The sequence below is a fragment of the Panthera onca genome, chromosome F1 (genome assembly GCF_046562875.1).
Source record: "Panthera onca isolate mPanOnc1 chromosome F1, mPanOnc1 haplotype 2, whole genome shotgun sequence".
NCBI lineage: Eukaryota > Metazoa > Chordata > Mammalia > Carnivora > Felidae > Panthera > Panthera onca.
The window spans coordinates 71,708,874-71,728,047 of record NC_138355.1 but is presented as its reverse complement, the minus strand read 5'-3'; the positions used below and the strand labels follow the sequence as shown (position 1 = coordinate 71,728,047).

The window sequence follows — 19,174 nt, the reverse complement described above, 5'->3', positions numbered from 1 at the left end:
TGATTGCCGAACTGTTTTGTTTGTAAGACCTAATACATTGAACCCAGTGGTTGTCCTGGGATAGGATGAGTGCATGAGCAGGGTCTGGCTCTTCCCTGGCCATTTCCCTGCTTCTAAGTTTGTCATTGCCTCACTGCCCTTTATCAGATACTAGAGGGTGGGCAGGCAGTTACGTGGAATTCATAGTTTAGATTTGAAAAACATGTTGGTTTAGGTACAAAATGGGAGAACATACACACAGAAGGTGGCTGGGTAGAACTCTGGGGGTTACCCACCTAGCCAGTGTCCGCACGCAGGCTGGTTTCCCATCATGCTTCTCCCCCATAATTCTGAGTGCTTTTAGATAAATCCAGCTTTTCTGCTGTTGCTCTTCTGAGCTAAGGTAGATATAATTAGGAACGTGAACAATGCTTCTAAAAATAATGTATCCTCAAAACCAAAATGACTTTAGGATTGTCTGGCGCTTTGAATTATCCACTTCTTTAGAAGGAGCCACTGTCATTGTCAAAGTATTTTTTGAGATGTCTGTTGTGGCACTGCGGCTCTAGAATTGTAGAAGGAAAATAGTTGACTGCCTTTGATCCCTCCACCAGTTTGGGTGGAGGGGAAAAGACCTCAAGGGCTGGATGAAAATCTGTTTATTCCCCACCCTGATTGCGAGAGGGCTCATCCTGCCTCTGCTAGTTTGTACTACAGGGTAGTATGGCATCCTGTTCTGAACAGTGGTGTGTTTGCTGCTAGACTCAGTGATGTGGCAGGAGGGGACCATAAAAGAGAGGAAGTATTTATTCATTTATTTGTGCTGTTTTGGACAGAGTGAACTTTCAGCTGTTTCCAGAGAGAAGGGGGAGGGAGGGTCTTTCTTCTTTTCCTCCTATCCTTTGTGCTGTAGATGTTTCCCAGCACGCCTTGGCTCCCCCCTTTCCTTCTTGGCCTTTGCCCTTTGCATTTGAATTTTCCAGCAAGCCTTGCCACTGTTTTTAACCCACGTGTGTGGTTCTCACTGGACAAGAGTGTCTCTGAGGACAAGACTTCCTGGCTTTTTCCTCTGGGTCTCCCCATGGGTCTCTTCTGCACACAGAAGTTATCAAGACCTGGTGTTGATTGACAGGTCTCTGTTCGGTGTGGTTGTTTTCCATCACAGGCCCACCTGTCGCCCAGGAACACAGAGGTAGTTTCCTACCTATGCATGCCTCCCGTGTGCCGAGTCAGATAGGAATAAGACAGGATGAGGGAGGCCCAAATCTGCCTGGAAGAGCTTATCCTCTAAAGGTGGAGATAGCGCACCCATAGGTGAAAAACAAAAATGACAGATCCCCGCAAAAACCTGGTGAAGGCAGGGAAGAGGCTGGGGTCCTTACAGCTGGATGTGATGAGGAACGGCCTCCAGTGTCCTGGAGTATGAGACACTGCCGAAGCGCATCCCAGGCAAGAGCCGCGACTCCTCCCCGGGGACACTGTTGGCTCCTTTCTTCTCTTCGGCTCTGTCCCTCTCTTTGAAGGGGAAGTTCTTGCCCATCCCATTTCAGTTTGGGGAATGAGATAAAGATAGTGCCAAAAATGGGAGGCGTGTAGAACATGAGGTTCCTGGGCATCCCTCACCAGGAAGGACCTTGTCTGCTTTGAGGTCAGGCTGGGAGCAGGGCTATAGGTCACAAGCCAGCACCCCCTCCTAGCCACAGACAGGCCTTAGCGTTAGGGGTAGGTGGAGGTGCATCCCCGCCAGGTGGGCTCCGAGGAACAGTTCATGACCCTGTCTGTGAAAACTCCAGGGAACTGGCTTTGAGTCATCTCTCGTGTTTTCTCCTAAGACCCTCATGTCACTCACAAGTGACTCTTGGCTGTAGAATACTTGGAATGCAGCTTACTCAGTAACTTTCCTAATGTGGGCCCTCGGGGATTTGGTAGGTTGGACCATATCTTCTTTTCCTAAAGGCAGTGGAATCTCGTCTTTCAGGGCCACAGACTTCCCGTAAGAGAGCAGTATTTAATATATACGTTTTGACCAGACTATATGTTCACCTTTCTGAGGGAAGGGAAACTGGGAGGTTAGAGGGATCTCTCTGACTCCAGTCTCAAGCTTCAGGTGTACTGGCAGCTTGGAAGGCCTCCCCCCACTCCGCCCCCACTCCATCTATTGCTGCTGTCATGGAGAACATGGTCAGGTCGTCTTAGTACTAGAAAAATCATTTCAGATGCTCCTAGAGATGGTAACTACTTACTCAGCAGTCTGAGGTGCTGTCACGGAGGGCTTACTCTGAACAGAGCCACTCTGCCAGCAATTGTTGGAAACTGCATGTATGATTCCGTCTTTACCAGGGGCCTCTGGGGGATTGTAGAGGACAGGGTATTGCTACTTGGCAGTAGGCATTTGACTTCTGTGGCCCTCTTTGAGGGGGTGTGGTCCTTCTGTCACTCCCAATGATTTGTAGTTCATTCTCCCATCTCTGTTGCAAAAAGTAATTTCTGTAGTTTGGGAAGAGCAGGATCTTTTATATTTCTGTGCCTGGAAAGGACTGGGGCCCGCATTTCTTTCCTCATTGCTTTTATCCATGCATCCAAATTCTGGACTCTCCCACTTCCTACATCCTTAACTGGGCCTCCGTGTTCCAAGAGGCCACTTTTGTTTTTGACTGGGCAGTGACCCATAGAACTGACTCAAGCCTCTGAGTGGAGCTTAGAACATCAAGGAGGGGCCTAGAGAAACCTGGTTCTGTCCAAGGTCTCTGTGGTTACATCATAGCCAGAAACATAGCCAAGCCCCTAGGGCTGTGTATCCAGCTTTGCGTGAGGGTCTTGGTGCTGGGCCCGTCAGTCAGGCCTCCTCCCACCTCCCCTACCCTTTACTGGAAGGCACAAGTTTACAGAGAGTGGTTAGGAGAGGAACCTGTACAGCCTTGTTAGGGACTTATCCGTGTCCTGTAGTAGGAGGGCTCAGTTTTCAGGAGTCTTTAAACACATGCCATTAGAAGAAGTAGCAGGAGATGGGGGCGTGGTCTGGTCTTCATAGATGGGGTTGTGTAGTTGCTGAGCTTTTTCACAAATGGAACAGGTGATAATTTAACTGAGGCTGCATGCTTGTCTTGTGTGATCCTCAGAACAACCTTGTGATACAGGGCTTTTTCTATTTTTCAGATCGAAAACCAGGGTTTAGAGAGGCTAAGGAACTCACCCAAGATTGGCTTAAGGCAGGCGGGTAGTGAGGGGGTTCTTCTATACCGTGCTTGTTAGTTTACCTGTTAGTTAGCTGCCGTTTGACTTCTCTTGCATCGCTGATGATTCAGCAGAATCTTCTTCCTTTGAGTAGGAAGTAATATCTGGAGCCTTAGGGTGCTGTGCTGCCCGTTCACCTGGGCTGGGTAAGCAGGGTTTAGCAGCTGGCGGAACGGATTCTCCAGCCATTGGTAACTATCTTACAGAGGGATATAATTTAAAAAGGGAAAATCCACCTGTTTCTCCTTCCTTCTCCTTATCATGCGGGAGCTGGACTGAGAAATAATGGATCTCACAGCTCAGTTTTCATGTGATCTCACGGCTCCTTTTCACAAGTACACAGGTGCTGTCTGCTAAGGCTGAGCCTGCTGATCTGACCTAATTTGGAGGCCGGTCAGACCTGATGGGCAGTGAAGTTGTCCTACCTTCAGATATGAAGGACTTTAGGCCTGATTTAGGTTGAAGTGTTGTGGCTGTGGGAGCTCCTTGCCTTAACACAGTTCTCTGTGCCAACCTGTGTGCTCTTAGTCAGGGATGCATGTAGGCAAACTTAGGATGGTGGTCGAGGGAGACACACGATTACCTTTCGTTCCTACACCCCTTTCCGTTGTCCTTATTCACGGTTCCTCACAGTGCTTGCCACGCAGCCACTTGTCAGCAAGACACTTTGTAATGACTTCTGGGATCAGGGGAAGTAAATTGCCTGCCCTTGTCCATTTTGCCAGCATCACCATCATTGGGAATTGGTTTTCCTTAAATAGTTTTTGGGTTAGTCCTCAAGATAAAGGTTTTTGTTGTTTTTTTTTTTTTATTTTTTTTTTTATTTTTTAAATGTTTATTTAAATTTGAGAGAGACAACACGGCGTGTGTAGGGGAGGGGCTGAGAGAGCCAGAGACAGAATCTGAAGCAGGATCCAGGCTCTGAGCTGTCAGCACAGGGCTGGATGCGGGGCTCAAACTCATGAACCCTGAGATCATGACCAGAGCTGAAGTCGGACGCTTAACCGACTGAGCCACCCAGGTGCCCCAAGATACAGTTTTAAAAGACTCAGGAAGTAAGTTAGGTGGTGATAATGGAGAGGCTCACTGATTTAATATGAGATACGTTTATCAATATCTTCTCAGTATTTAGTATTAAATGCTTCTTCAGAACAGGAAGTAGTGACTAAGGTCTTAGAATGTTGAGCGCGTGCCATGTTAGAGTTGGCCTCTGAAACTAGAGTAGCTCTTGGGTGGACTTTGATGCAGCTGTCCCCACCTTTGTTTGACCAGAGCCTCAGGCACGAGCTTGGCCTTTTCTCCATTAGTCCTTTTCTTTCCTCACACTCATTTTTTAAAATTTGTTTTGGGGCGCCCGGGTGGCTCAGTCGGTTAAATATCCGACTTCGGCTCAGGTCATGATCTCGTGGTCCGTGAGTCTGAGCCCCACATCAAGCTCTGTGCTGACAGCTCAGAGCCTGGAGCCTGCTTTGGATTCTGTGTCTCCCTCTGTCTCTCTGCCTCTCTCCGGCTCATGGTCGTCTGTCTCTCTCTCAAAATTAAATAAATGTTAAAAAGATTAAAAATAATAATAGTAAAAATAAAATTTGTTTTTAACTTTTTGGGGGGACATTTCAAACCTTAAAAAGTAGAACAGTAGAATTCCCCTGGAGCCATCACTGCTTCCATACTTATCAGTCCCTGGTAATCTTGTTTTATCTCCCCCCCAATCTCTGGATTATTTTGACACAAATCCAAGATAAATAATTTCATCTGTAGATACTTCATATGTATGTCTGTGAGGGAAAGTTTTGGGTTTTTGTTTTTTTTAAGTATAGCCTCAGTGTCATACCTAAAAATATTAATAGTAATTTTTTTAACAATAAAATATTAATTCAAATTGGTTGTCTCATAACTCCTTTTTATAATTGGTATGTTCAAGTCAGTACTCAGACAAGGACCACATGTTGCATTTGATTGATACGCTTTATTTTTTAAATTATTTTAATTTTTAAGGGTATTTATTTTAAATTTTTTTAAGTTTATTTATTTTGAGAGAAACAGAGACAGCATGAGTAGGGGAGGGGCAGAGAGAGAGAGAGAAAGAGAGAGAGAATCCCAAGCAGGCTCCACACTGTCAGCGCAGAGCCTGACGTGGGACTCAAACCCATGAACCGTGAGCTTGACCTGAGCTGAAATCAAGAGTTGGTCACTTAACCAACTGAACCACTCAGGTGCCCATTTCTTTAATTTTTTAAGTTTTTTTATTTTAAAATTTAAAGCTTAGAGAAATGTTATAATACATAGAATTCCCATATACTTTTCATCCAAATTATTCAACGATTATTAACATTTGTCTGTATACATATTATTGTTTAACCTTTTGACGGTAAGTTGCAGCCACGACACCACTCAGGGTTTAAACACTTCATTCTGTATTTCCTAAGAACAAAGATCTTCAGCTACATAACCACTGCTCTGTCGTCAAGATCGGAACATTTAGCATAGATCTGTTACTGTCATAGAACATACTGCGGTATTCCCAGTTGTCCCAACAATGTCCATTATAGCAGTCCAGGACCACAAGTGGCATTTAGGTGCACTCTGTCTTTAATTCTTTAATCTGAGGCAGATTCTTAGTCTGTCTTTGTCTTTCACGACCTTAAACGCTTTTGACAGATCAGTTATTTTGTAGAATATCTCTCAAATTGGGTTGTCTGAAATTTCTTCATGATTAGATTGAGATAATGCATTTTGGGACAGAAAACTGTACAAGTGCTGTTCTAGCCTTTTCAGTGCACCCTGTTGAGGCATGTGGTGTCGTCAGTTTGTCTCCTTACTGGGGATGTTGACTTTGATCACTTTGTTAAGGTGGTATATCCTCTAGAATTTCCTGTAGTTACTCTTTTCCCTTTGTAATTAAGTATTTTTGAACCCAAGTAAATAGTGTCTTGCATAATTTCACCTCTGGTTTTAGCACCCCTTGATGATATTTGCCTGACTCAGTCATTCCTAATGCATTTATCAGCTAGCATTGCACTGTCAAAGAGCTTTCCCTTTTCATCTAGTTGTTATGTGCATACCAGTGGATTCTTCTTTTATTCAATGGGCTAGGATTTTTTTTTTTTTTTAAGAGAGCGGGAGTGTAAGCAGGGGAGAGGGGCAGAGGGAGGGAGGGAGAGAGAGAGAGAAGGAGGGAGGGAGGGAGGGAGAAAGCTCTCAAGCAGGCTCCATGCTCTGTGTGGAGCCTGATGTGGGACCCCATCTTAAGACTGCAAGATCAATACCTAAGCTGAAATCAAGAGTCGGACCCTCCACTGACTGAGCCACTCAGGCATCCCTGTAATTTTTTCTTAATATTTATTTTTGAGAGAGAGAGAGAGCAGGAGAGGGGCAGAGGGAGAGGGAGACAGAAGATCCCAGCAGGCTCCCTGGTGTCAGCGCAGAACCCAATGCAGGGCTTGAACCCACGAACTGCAAGATTATGACCTGAGTTGAAGTTGGATGCTCAACTGAGCCACCCAGGCGCCCCTGTTTTTTAAGTAAGCTCTATACCCAAGGTGGAGCTTGAACTCATGACCCTGAGAATCAAGAGTCGCATGCTGAGCTGACTGAGCCAGCCAGGTGCCTTTCAATGGGCTATGGTCTTAAATCTCTTTTAGTACATGGGTTTCTCCCTCCCTGCTTTTTTTTCCTTGCAGTTTCTATGTTAAAGAACCAGATTGCCGGTCATGGTTTCCACACTCTGGTTTGCTGATTATACCCCCGTGTGACTTTACTTGTAAACTGGTAGTTAGAGCTAGAGGTATGATGAGGTTTAAGTTTCTTGAAAACTTTTTGGGGCCAGAAATACTTTGCAGGTGGTGGTATGACACACTCTGAACTTTTTCTCACCCCTTCGCAGAGGTTAGAAAGATGTATGAGCATTGTGACATCGATGACTGCTGGTGTCTCAGAGAGGGAGGCCAACGATGCCCTCAACGCCCACGTAAGTATATGCCCCCCCGCCCCACTTCCATTGCTCCGGGAGCTGTGAGACATGACCCAGAAGATACAGCACTTTGTGGCTGGGCATGAGGGACAGAACTGAATGTCCCAGCTCCTCTCTCTTCTCTGTCTTACTGTGGGAATCTGTCTCTTGGAACTTAGGTGTCTTTAAATAGCTTTTAAAAATAACTCCTAGTTCTGTAGTGACTTTTTTTGTCTTTGCAAATTATTCTCTCATATTTGATCCTTTACATTTCCTAATCTGTGAGGTTGAAAGGATTTTAAATAGTACATGTAAAGGTCTTAGAGTAATTCCTGGCACATAGTGAATGCTTAGTATTTCCTTTTTATTTATAGCAAAATATTTTTGTTATGGCTTCTCCTTAAAAATACCAGAGGTTCAGTGACCTGCCCAAGGCCTATTACTCCATGAATGACTTTGCAGCTTCCTCCTTTCCTACTGAAGGCTGTTAAGGTCTGGTAAAGGTGGTACAGTAGGATTTTTTTTCCCATTTTATTTATTATTTTTTGAAAATTTTTATTTTACTTTATTAAAAAAAATTTTTTTAATGTTTGTTTATTTTTGAGAGAGAGAGAGAGAGACAAAATGTGAGCAGGGGAGGGGCAAAGAGAGAAGGAGACATAGGATTCAAAGCTGGCTCCAGACTTTGAGCTGTCAGCACAGAGCCTGACGTGGGGCTCAAACTTATGAACCGTGAAATCATGACCTAAGCTGAAACTGGATGCTCAGCCAACTGAGCCACCCAGGCACCCTGAAAATTTTTATTTTATTATTTATTTATTTATTTTAATTTTTTTTAATGGTTATATTTATTTTTGAGACAGAGAGAGACAGAGCATGAGCAGGAGAGGGGCAGAGAGAGAGGGAGACACAGACTCTAAAGCACGCTCCAGGCTCTGAGCTGTCAGCACAGCCTGATGCGGGGCTCAAACTCAACAGACCACGAGACCATGACCCGAGCCCAAGTTGGACGCTCAACTGACTGAGCCACCCAGGCGCCCCTGCAAGATTTTATTTTTAAGTAATCTCTGCACCCAGTGTGGAGCTTGAACCCACAATTCCAAGATCAAGAGCTGTATACTCCATTGACTGAGCCAGCCAGGTGCCCCTTTTTCCCATTTTAAATGCTGGCCTGTATTAAGCCTCGGAGAAGGCAATAAGGGTCTGTCCTTTCCTTCCACCTCTCTCCTGAAACACATGCTTTATCACTTTTAGGAGAAGGAAATCATCAGGTAGAAGAGTTGATGATTCTCCTTTGCAGATTATCCAAGTTTTCTGGGAGAAACTGTATTCAAGAACTTTTCTCCTGTGAGTGACAACTAGTTATTTTCCTTCCTCATGTCCCAGGTGTGCAAAGGCCCCCCCCAGCATGAGGAAATCTGCCTGGGCCTCTTCACCCTTGTCCTCACCGAACCCGCCCAAGCTCAGAAGGTAAGACTCCCTGCTCTGAACTCACAAACTCTCCTCAGGTAGAATCTGGGGATATGGTGGAACTTATGGTTAGCTGACATAGTGCCAGTCCTCTTGGCCAGAGCTGGATCACCTTGTTCTCCAGATATGCATACAGCTCCTGTTTTACTCTCAGTGAATTAGTCATTCTCTGACTCCGATCCTTTCTCTATGTCTTGATTTTCAAGCTAAAGGGCAAGAAAAGGCATTTGTGACAGTGGAAAAGCATTTGAAGAGTTGTATGTTGTAGAGTGATGGTCAAGGTTATGAGAGTCGGGACTTAGTCCAGAGAAGAGAAGCGAGCAAATGCAGTCAGGTCCATTGAGAGTTTTTACCCAGTACTTTGCAGGGTCTGTCACTGGAAAGTGAACAGAAAGGCTTAACACTGCCATCAGTAGGATCTAACAGCTTGATGCTGACAGTTGGTGCAACAATAGCATAGTGGCCAAGAGAACCCTGGAGCCCACTGGGGCCAGACTTCCTTACGAGTACTGTGTGAAAACTAGTCTGGGGTCTTCACAGAAGAGTCTCCTTTAGGTGAAATGGATTAAGTGGGATCCTTCTTTGGGGTCAGGGATTAGGCAGGGTGATCTCTTCGGATTCCATTCTTTCATTTAAAAAAGTAGCAAGGGGCGCCTGGGTGGCTCGGTTGGTTGGGCGTCCAACTTCGGCTCGGGTCATGATCTCACAGTCCGTGGGTTCAAGCCCCGTGTCAGGTTTTGTGCTGACAGCTCGGAGCCTAGAGCCTGCTTCGGATTCTGTGTCTCCCTCTCTCTCTCTGCCCCTCCCTTGCTTGCGCTCTGTCTCTCTCACTCTGAAAAGTGAATAAATGTTAAAAACAATTTTTTTTTTTAATTAAAAAAGCGACAAGATTCTGTCTTTTGCCTCTACAGAATTCCCCTTTGCAGCAGTTCTGTGTCCTTTGAGTCTTGGGACCGTGGTTTAGAAGGGTATGTCTGGTGTCTAGCAGTGACTCTATGATACTAAGAGAAGAGGAGCTTGGAGTGGGGACACTCAGTGTTCTTACTGGCCTTTCCTTGAACATGGGGAAACACATGCTCTGTGCCCGGCGCTCTGTTGGGCTCTATCCAGACAGGATCTCATTTAATCTTCTCAAAAGCCATATGAGGTTGGTGGCTCTGTCCCTTCTTCCCAAACCACTCCCAGGTTACCTATAAGGTAATTAGAGGACAGAGACATTGTCATTTGTTCAAGGAGTACCAAAGAAAATCCTCATCAGGGACAAGGACAGGGTGCCCACAGCCCTCTGGCGTAGCGGCTTGAATTAACCTCAGGGGAAGGACCTGTGAGCCCGGCACCCTGATGTGTTCGTACTCCACCGATGCCACCTGGAGTCACATCCAGGGTGTGTGTAACGTGGAAGAACAGTGTGTACTCACAGGTCCTTGGCGTCCCAGGCCACTTCTGAGCTGGAACCTTGTTGAATTAAATTGGCATTTCATTTTCATACTGGATTTATCATCCAGACCCTTGAAGACAAATGAATGTCTCCAATTTAGTGGTTATAAACAGTAACGTGACCCGGTCTAGCTGCTCAATTTTAAAGAAATTGTTGGCAGAGACGGGGGTGAAGCGGTTGGGGTTAAGGTTTTGTTTTCTCTTATGTGGGCTTTTATAAATACAGTTAAAGCCTTGTGCAGTCACCTCAGTGCAAATTTGTCCAGTCTGCTGGGTTTTTTTGTTGGTTTCAGGTGGGATTGGAATCAGCTAAGGTAAATGAGTAAACCTCAGTGAAGGGGGCAGGGTGTGCGTGGTATTTTCAGCTCTTTGCCTAGCCTGACAGTGAAAGGCCATAGGCCTCTGCATCATAAATGCTCATTATGTCATGAATTTGGCTGTCTAGACATGGCAAAGGGCTAGAGCACTTTGTCTTCTTTCTGCCCTGGGACAGCCTCATGAGGGTGGCCCAGATCCTTCCTGCCTTGGGTCTCAAGCTGTTTGACAGCTGCACCAGGATGGTGTTCACGTGCTAGCCGTTTCCAAGTAAATCCCCTCTTTGGAACATCCTAGGCTGACAGGCCACTGGGTCAAGGCTCTTGAGACAGAGTAGGTGGAATCAGGGGGGTCAGAAGACATGGTTTTAGGGAAATGAGGAGCTAGCAGGTAGTGACTCATTGAGAGACCTTGAACCAGGTCAGAGCATGGGAAGAATGTGTGGCATGTTTCTGAGGTGCTTTGGTCCTCTTCCCTAAAAGGGTGATTATCTTGTGAAATCCTTCTGTCCTGAGGAAGTTTCAAGTCGGAGTTACTGGTGAGGACGGACTCTGATGCATTGTTTTAGGCATCAGCGTAAAAGAAGGGGTGTGTTTTCTAAGGGTTTGCTTGCGGTTAATTCTGTCTCTGGACCAGAAACCTCAGGATAGGGTGGAGATTTGGCTCCTGGATCTTCACAGGCCGAGAGATGGGAGGCAGGGGTGGTGGAGAGGTTGGTAGTAGACACTGAGTCTTGAGCACATTAGAAATCTGCTCTGGGAAAGCAGGAGCTGAATGAAGAGCCTCAGTCATTGCTGGCAGGTGGCAGGCCGGTGCAGACGTCAGGGCCAGCCCTCTGGGACTTCTTAGTGGGCGCAGCAAGGGCGGGTTGAGCAGGTAAACAAGAACTCTCGGTTAAGGACAGAGCAGGCTGGCTTTGGGCGCAGAGTGGAGTATGTATGGGGTGGGTTTTGTTCCACTTGTACCTTAGCTTTCATCTGCCCTCTCGGCAGCCCTTATGTTTACAGTTTTTGAGTGTATCTGTTTCCTATTTGATGTCTGAACGGAACAGCTGGGAGCAGGCCTGGCTCAGGGGTTGGGGGGTGTAGGAGGCTGAGTAGGCAGGCACTAGCAGTTAGGAGGTGAAGGTGATAGGGGAGGGTGTGGCAGTTTCTCTTCCTCAGAGTCAAGGACCCAGGCCTTGGTAGTTCTCGGTTAAGAAGGTGGGTTGGAGGCTGCCTGGGCCCAGCCTGGAGGGTCTGGGGCACAAGTGCTGCCTCCGTGCCATCCTGTCACCTTTCCTTTCTTCTGAGACTCTCTGCTTCTCTTCTCTGGTCCCCACTGAGTTTTGTTTTGGGTTTTTTTCCCCCATCTACTTCTCTTCCAAGCCAGTCAGAAAACTGGCACAGGGGTTGGTGAGGCAACTGACAGCATCTGGAAGGGGTGCCCTGCTGCTCAGCTGCATGTGTTAGCAACAGTGTGGTTGGTAAGGCCCCACATGGCACATGGGATCAGGCAGACAGGATCTTCTGTCTTCATCTGTCCCTGTGTCTCCTGAGAAACTTGTCCTCCTTCCCTGTCCCGGGTCTCTTCTGCACTTCTGCTCTTTATGGAACAGACAGGGCTCCTCTCTGGTGACTCTGGTCTCTGTCTGTCCTGACATGGATCTTCCTCTGCCTTAGTCTCCCTCCTCCTCTGTGCCCAGCCTGTAAGTCACACCTCCAGGGCAGGGAGGCTCCAGGGCAGAAGCACCGTTTACCAACCACCACATTGACAGTAGCTCACTGGGTTCCCTTATCCATTAATTAATTATTCCCTTGCTTGCTTGTACTTCTTGTTTTTTTACTGCTAGCGTTTATTTTTGAGAGAGAGTACGTACGTGCATGCACACGCATGTGCATGGGGCAGGGGCAGAGACTGAGGGAGATGCAGAGCCCAAAATGGGGCTCCATCCCAAGAACCACGAGCTCATGACCTGAACCAAAATCAAGAGTCGGACGCTTAACCGGCTGAGCCACCCAGGCGCCCTCCCTTTTGCTTGTACTTTTTGATCTCAGATGGAGTCAGAGGATAATTAAATTCTCCTTTGGGAATGAAAAGGGTATGAAAAGTTGTGGCACAGGAGGGATCTTGAAGCGTTGGTGTTTTTATCAGATCAGTCGTTTGACTTACGGGCCGTAGAGGCCGGAGGAAGTAACAGTAGCTAAGGGCTCAGGAGTCCCTCCTATATCAAGGCCAGAGCGCAGGAGGAGCACTTCCCTTCCGGACACTGAGGGTGAAAGAGCTTAGGGATGTGGTTGTCTCACAGCCACCTTAGGTCCTCACCTCCCTCCCCAGTAGCCTCTTCTCGCAGCTATTTCTAGCACTGGCAGAGAGGTGTGACAAGCATGGAATCTAGAACGGGACTGCCTGGACTTGGATTCTGGCTCTTCTTCTGTCTCTTCAGTGACCTGGGGCAAGTTACTTTACTCCCTTGTACCTGTTTCTTTCTTCATCTGTAAGAACAGAGCTGGTAGCACCTATTTCAGAGGGTTGTTACGGGATTCAAATGCAACCATATGTGTAATACGGAGCACAGTGTCAGTGCACGTTAGCTTAGCATATTTGCTATCGTTGTTGATGCCACTGGCTTTCCGAGGTAGGAGGTATGTTTCCAAGGTGCCTTTGTGCTGAGACCCTGACAGCCTGGAGCTCAGTGGGTAGTGAGGCCTCCTGAGGCCTTCCTCTGGGAGTCTGCTCTCTCTAGAGAGAGGTGAGAACGCTCTCAGGAAGGGGAGCAGGAGCATTCAAAGATTGGCGTACTCTGCCTCACCTCTCCCAGGGCTGGGTGCACCTAAGGACCCCTCCTTTTTCAGTCTTGGCAGAGCAAAGGGCAGTCCAGAGAAAAGAAGAATGATGTTTAATTAAAGAAGTTCAGTTTGGTCCTGCCCTTTCTTTCTGGGGCCTTGGTCCCTGGATCCTTTACCCTAATGCTCCTAAGCCCTTTGCTTCATCTGGCTGAGTCAATACAGGTCTAAAAACCTCTTTGAGATCCTTTCTGGTCTGTTCAACCAAACCCATCCTGCAGTGACCTTTCACTGGCAGATGAAAAGCAGACGGCCTCCACCTGGTTTTGCTCAGCTTGTGGCATGGAACAGGGTGACGGTTTCTAAGAAGAGACACGGGGGGTCAAGGAGCCTTTCCTAGGAGGCTTTTCTGCCTTCTCGGAGAGTAGTTGCATTCCTTTTCCCACCGTGTGTGACAGGGCCAGGGTGGGGTTGGGGTGGAGGAGCCCTGTGGAAGGGCAGCATCCACAGGGGCCACTTGAATCCCATGAGTGGTATTTAAGGTGGTGGGGGGGGAGCCTGTCCTCAGCCTGCCGGCTGCTCACGACCTTGCTTCTCACAGTGTTACCGGGACTTGGCTCTGGTGAGTCGCGACGGCATGAATATTGTCCTGAACAAGATCAACCAGATACTTATGGAGAAGTACCTGAAGCTGCAGGATACCTGCCGTACTCAGGTAAGGCCAGGAAGGAAAGAGAGATCCAGCTCAAAGACATGCTAGAGTTTGGATCCCCTCTTAAAGAAGGGACAGAGGAATCGGGGATAACATGCCCTGCCTTCGTACACCTAAACTGTAACGTGGTTGGATTCACCCTTTCCTCAAATTTGCAGGCCCTTCTCTTCATCCGTCTTCTCCTCTCCCTTTTAGTTGGTGTGGTTGGTGCGGGAACTAGTGAAGAGTGCGGTTCTGGGAGCTGACGGTGTGTGCATGACGTTCATGAAGCAGATTGCTGGTGAGTTGATGGCAAGGGTGGAAAGGAGAGAGAGGAGCCCAGAGGCTAGGTGCAGGCTGTAGAGGACAGTGAAGGGCCTTGGGGTTTCAGTTCCTAGGTTGCCTGGACTGTTTTCTCCTGAGACAGGCCTCTTCCGGCCACACAATGATGCAGAAAGCAATGGAAAAATCACAGGGCGGGGGGGTCTCTTGAAGCAATACGTCTTGCCTTGCCTTGTTTTCCTTCCTGCCAAACTCAGGGCATGATGTAGAATAGTTGGCCTGATTTGGCCAGTCCTTACTCTGGGGTTTCATGGCATGTTGGATCAGGAAGGATCTGGAAGGAATGGGAAGAGAGGGGAGGGCAGATGATTTGTTCCCGTGACATTGTATGCTTTCAGAAACCCAGGTATCTTCCTTGGTTCCACCTCCACATTCCAAACTCTTGCTTCCAAATATTTATGACATCTGATGGGACCGGTTTGGGGAAAGAACTATGTCACTGGAGAGACCCTGACATTTAGGTTTTATTATCTCATTGGCAGCAGTGACATCAGTCCGAGTCACTGAATATCCAAGAGGCTTGTCCATGCTGCCTCTTCTCCCCAAATCACATGTGTTTGTTTAAAAAGGACCCTGCTTTGCTATCTCCTCATTCCCATTGGTTCCTTGCTTCCTCTTTAAGATTGTCTGTAACCCTGGTGCTCCTGTTTTGATGTGCATAAACCTTACCCTGTGTGATATGTGACTATGTGGACACTGACTTTTTTTTTCTTTTTTTTTTAATGTTTATTTTTGAGAGAGACAGAGCACAAGCAAGGGAGGGTCCAGAGAGAGAGCATGAGCCAGGGAAGGGCAGAGACAGAGGGAGACGCAGAATCTGAAGCAGGCTCCAGGCTCTGAGCTCTCAGCACAGAGCCTGACGCAGGACTCGAACCCACAAACTGAGAGATCACGACCCGAGCTGAAGTCAGACACTCAACTGACTGAGCCACCCAGGCACCCCTTGTATACTTTTAAATGGGTGAATTTTACAGTATGTGAATTGTACTTAATTACAAAAAAAAAAAAAAAATTTAAAGTATGGAAAATTATGTCTGTAATTTACTTCTAAATAGTTCAAGAAAAAAAGTACTTTTCTTGCAAATTTTCTGTAAATTTTTTTAAAAGTTTATTTACTGATTTCGAGAGAGAGCGCGCACACATGCGCACAAATAGAGGAGGAGCAGAGAGAGAGGGAGACACAATCCGAAACAGGCTCCAGGCTCCAAGCTGTCAGCACAGAACCCGACGCAGGGTTTGAACCCATGAGCCATGAGATCACGACCCGAGCCGAAGTCGGGGCCCAACACTGACTTTTTAAATTAGGAAGGAGCAAGCATGATGGTGTGCTGGCTCCTTTACCTCCTGGTGTTTCCTTTCCTGGTTTGGTCTTCCTAAGTCTCCGCTTCTCATCCTCGGACTTTGGTCTGGCATCGCCACGTGTAATTTTGCCCCAGAAAGTTCCATAGCAAGCACAGAAGACCGTGGCCTGTCTTGTGCCTGAAACAAGAAACCCTTGGCCTGTGATGTGCCTGACTTGGTTTGGGACACCCTGATGCTGGATGGCCACTGTCACTGGCTGCCTGTATCTCAGGCCCTGTTTGAGATGTCACCCTTTCTTCCAACCAGGGGCTCTTCATGTCTCTGTCCTAGACATTCCCTTTCCAGGGTCAGAGTAGTCCCACTCCAACCCCCAGGTTATAGAAAAATAGCAGCTCTGGTTTCTGGAAAATTATAGAACCTTCCCTTCCTTTCTCTGTGGAAGCAAAGGGGAAACTTCAAAGCATGACTGAACAGAAAGCAGGTGTTCCAACACTCAGAACCTCCATGATGGGATAGCAGTTAGGGATGGAGAAACAGGATGGGTGAAGAACTGTGTTGGATTAGCGGACTTGCTAATGAAAGCCATTCTCGTTGTTTTCTCCCCCTTTGAAATCAGGTGGAGATGTTACTGCAAAAAATATCTGGTTGGCAGAGAGTGTCCTGGATATCCTGACAGAGCAGAGGTAGAGTCTGCCCTGATGGGTACAGGTGTGGGCGGCCTGAGAACACCTAGGGTTAGAGAGGGGGAGGGAGGGCAAATGGAGGAATCAAGGGTATGGTATGGCCCAGGGGATTGAGGGGTGGGGAAGAGGTCTTTGCCAAAACATCTCAGAGCCCAGGAAAAACTAGCTTCATCTGATAAGGGTTTATTTTTGATCCAGACCTCCTTGGAATGTTTATCTTTGGGGGGAGACATGGGAGAATGAGCTCAGCAGAGTGGGGCCAGCCAGCCACTCGGGCCTGGCAGGTACCCCTTTTCTCCCTTCTGAGGCTCTCCACCCAACAACCCCTGCTGTCTTGAGATGGGAGTGAGGAGGTAACGGGCCCAGGAATTCTGCTCAAGTTTGCACACAGGGCTGGGGGGCTGCGGTGGTAGAGGACGTAAGGGGGACACGCTGGGCTTCTGGCCAGTTCTTTCTTTTTCCCATCAAAGGACCAGAAATTTTATAAGGGCTGTTCCGTATTTGAACTTGTTGGGGGCAAGGCCTCCTCTTGGTCTTCTGTTGCTTGACTTCTGAGTCTGTTTTGTGTGAGGCCACCACAGTAGTCAAATGTCCATATTTCCTGTGGTTCAGAAGAACAGACTTCCTCCCTTATTCACACTTGTTCTGGGCACTGCCCCAGCGGAGAGCTGGGTCAGGTGCCGTGCAGCGCCACCTAGTGCCCTGGGCTGGGCTCTCCTCTGCGGCTCCGGCTCGGGCACTTCCATTGGTGCCGATGCACAGCCTGGGAGATCCTAGCACTTTCTTGCAGGGTGTCTGTGCCTGTCTGGTGTCCTGGGTCCAGTGGTCTCACTTTCTTTTTCTCTTTATTACCCATCCCAGGACTCAGTTACATTCATCACCTTTGCTGACAGTCTTCCTAAATGATCGTTCTCATTTTGTTTCTGTTCTGGTACTGTAAAGCTGCATTTTCCTCATTTGGGCAGTTGGGAGCGGTCTCCGTGTACAGGTGTCACGTAACTGCCCTACCTTTGCTCCTACCCCACAAAAACTCAAATCTTTCGGTGCAAGTGAGTCCCTAGATGTTTAAAACCATCTTCTTGGGATGCCTGGGTGGCCCAGTCGGTTTCAAGTGTCCAACTCTTGATTTCAGCTCAGTCATGATCTCACGGTCCTGAGATCGAGCCCAGTGTCAGGCTCTGTGCTGAGAGCGCAGAGCCTGCTTGGGATTCTCTCCTCCCTCTGCCCCTCCCCCACTCACATGCGCACTGGCTCACTTGCTCTCTCGCTCTCTCAGAAACAAAACAAAACAAAGTCTTCTTCCACATCTCCCCTTCTCCCTCCTCCCCAAGTGTTTCTAGGGCCATGGAATTAACAGGTAGCACATGGGGGAGGGCCTCCCCATTGTCCTTGGATTCTGCGTTCACTCTCTGAAAGGAAAAGACCAGAGTCTTTTAATTAGGTGTCTCGAGCACTTTTCCGGAATCAGGATGTTGCCTGGTTGGCTTAATTAAACTTGTTTCTCTGGTTCCCTGGCTTCCAGCAGGGGTGCCAAAGGCCTTATAAGTACTGGCTTGAGAGAGATAGCTCCCAGTTTTGGCACTTTGAGACAGCATTGGAGTTTTTGTCCTCTCCCCGCTGTCTTTCTACCCTTTTGAAAGCAGCAGGGAGCACATTACCCCCTTCCCCCAGGGAAATTTAAAAACTCCTGAGGAAATAGGCTTTGCCATCCAAAATCATGTTCTTCTTTTCAGATTATGATTTAGGGCAGGTACCTCGTTGGGAGTGGGAGCAATGGCCAGAGAGCCAGGGAACCCTGTATGGCATGGAGGGCCGCTCATGGCAGGCACAGTGGCAGGGCTGACACAGTGCACCCTAAAACCGCCAGCGTTCTCAAGGTGTCTTAGCTTCTGGAGGTCCTCGTTCCACTCTGTAAGAACTGCTGGCTTTGGGACACCTCTAGAACCTCTTTCCCCATTCTCTGGGCTGGATAGAAGCTGTAGTTTAATCTCTGTCCCCAGTACCTCGCGTGGTGCTCGGCACATACATGACAGGTGCTCAGTAAATGTTTGAACGAGTTCATCAGTGAGCAAGTATTTGATTGGAAGCTCGATAGTTATGTGAAAAAGAGAGATTGCTTTCAGTCAGCGCTTATCTCCATCGGGCGCCTGGTAGAGTGGTAGGAGCTCGTCCCTACCTGAGCCAGTTGGTAGTCCAAGATGGGTCACGAGCAAATAGTCAAGAAATCAAAGATCCTCCTCCCAGTGTCAATCATTGGACATTTCTGAGGCCCCAGAACCAAGTGTGGGCGTGAACTGGGAGGAGGAACAAGTCTGGACAGAGCGCAGATGCCAGGTGTTTCCTCCCCCACCCCCCCCACCCCCCTTCTGCAGGGAATGGGTGTTGAAGAGCAGCATCCTCATCGCCATGGCTGTTTACACGTACCTCCGCCTCATCGTCGACCACCACGGAACTGCCCAGCTCCAGGCCCTGCGGCAGAAGGAGGTGGACTTTTGCATGTCGCTGCTTCGCGAACGGGTGAGGGCTAAGACTGTGGGCAGGTGAACCCTAGGATGGGACACCTGTGTAAGTTTTGTGAGCTGACCTAGGCTAGAGATGTCATTTTGGGGAGATGGGGATGGTTCAAGGCCTGGTGTTTTTCCATCATTCCGAAACAGAGCAAGGGAGAAGGTGGGAATCTGCGTGGAGCAGCTCTGGCTCCAGGAACTGCTGTCCCTGGAGGAGGGATTTCCAGGCCCTCTTCATGGACACTGTTGTATACCACAGACCCTGGCTGCCCATTATTATGCAACCCCCCCACACCTGGGTGATGGCCGTGGTCAAGCGGGATTATGAACTGTCCACTCCGAGATCTCCCAAGAGAGGTCCCAGAGCTCTGATCTCGAATGCAGTAGCCACTCCCCATATGTGGCAACTTAAAGTTAATCAAAATTAAATTTAAAATTGAGTTCCTTAGTTGAATTATCTACACACATTTCAAGTGCTCATTAGCCACCTGTGGCTGATG

At 47.9% G+C, this 19,174-nt stretch overlaps 1 protein-coding gene across 1 annotated transcript in view; it reads left to right on the top strand.

The window, feature by feature from the left end:
* INTS3 (integrator complex subunit 3) overlaps positions 1–19,174 on the top strand; it is a 37,620-nt gene that overhangs the window by 1,119 nt on the left and 17,327 nt on the right. Inside the window, exons 2-7 of the mRNA XM_081791999.1 lie at positions 7,097–7,180; positions 8,549–8,632; positions 13,751–13,864; positions 14,057–14,141; positions 16,101–16,167; positions 18,540–18,684. Of these exons, the coding sequence (XP_081648125.1) occupies positions 7,097–7,180; positions 8,549–8,632; positions 13,751–13,864; positions 14,057–14,141; positions 16,101–16,167; positions 18,540–18,684 (579 nt within the window). The remainder of the gene's footprint in view (positions 1–7,096; positions 7,181–8,548; positions 8,633–13,750; positions 13,865–14,056; positions 14,142–16,100; positions 16,168–18,539; positions 18,685–19,174) is intronic.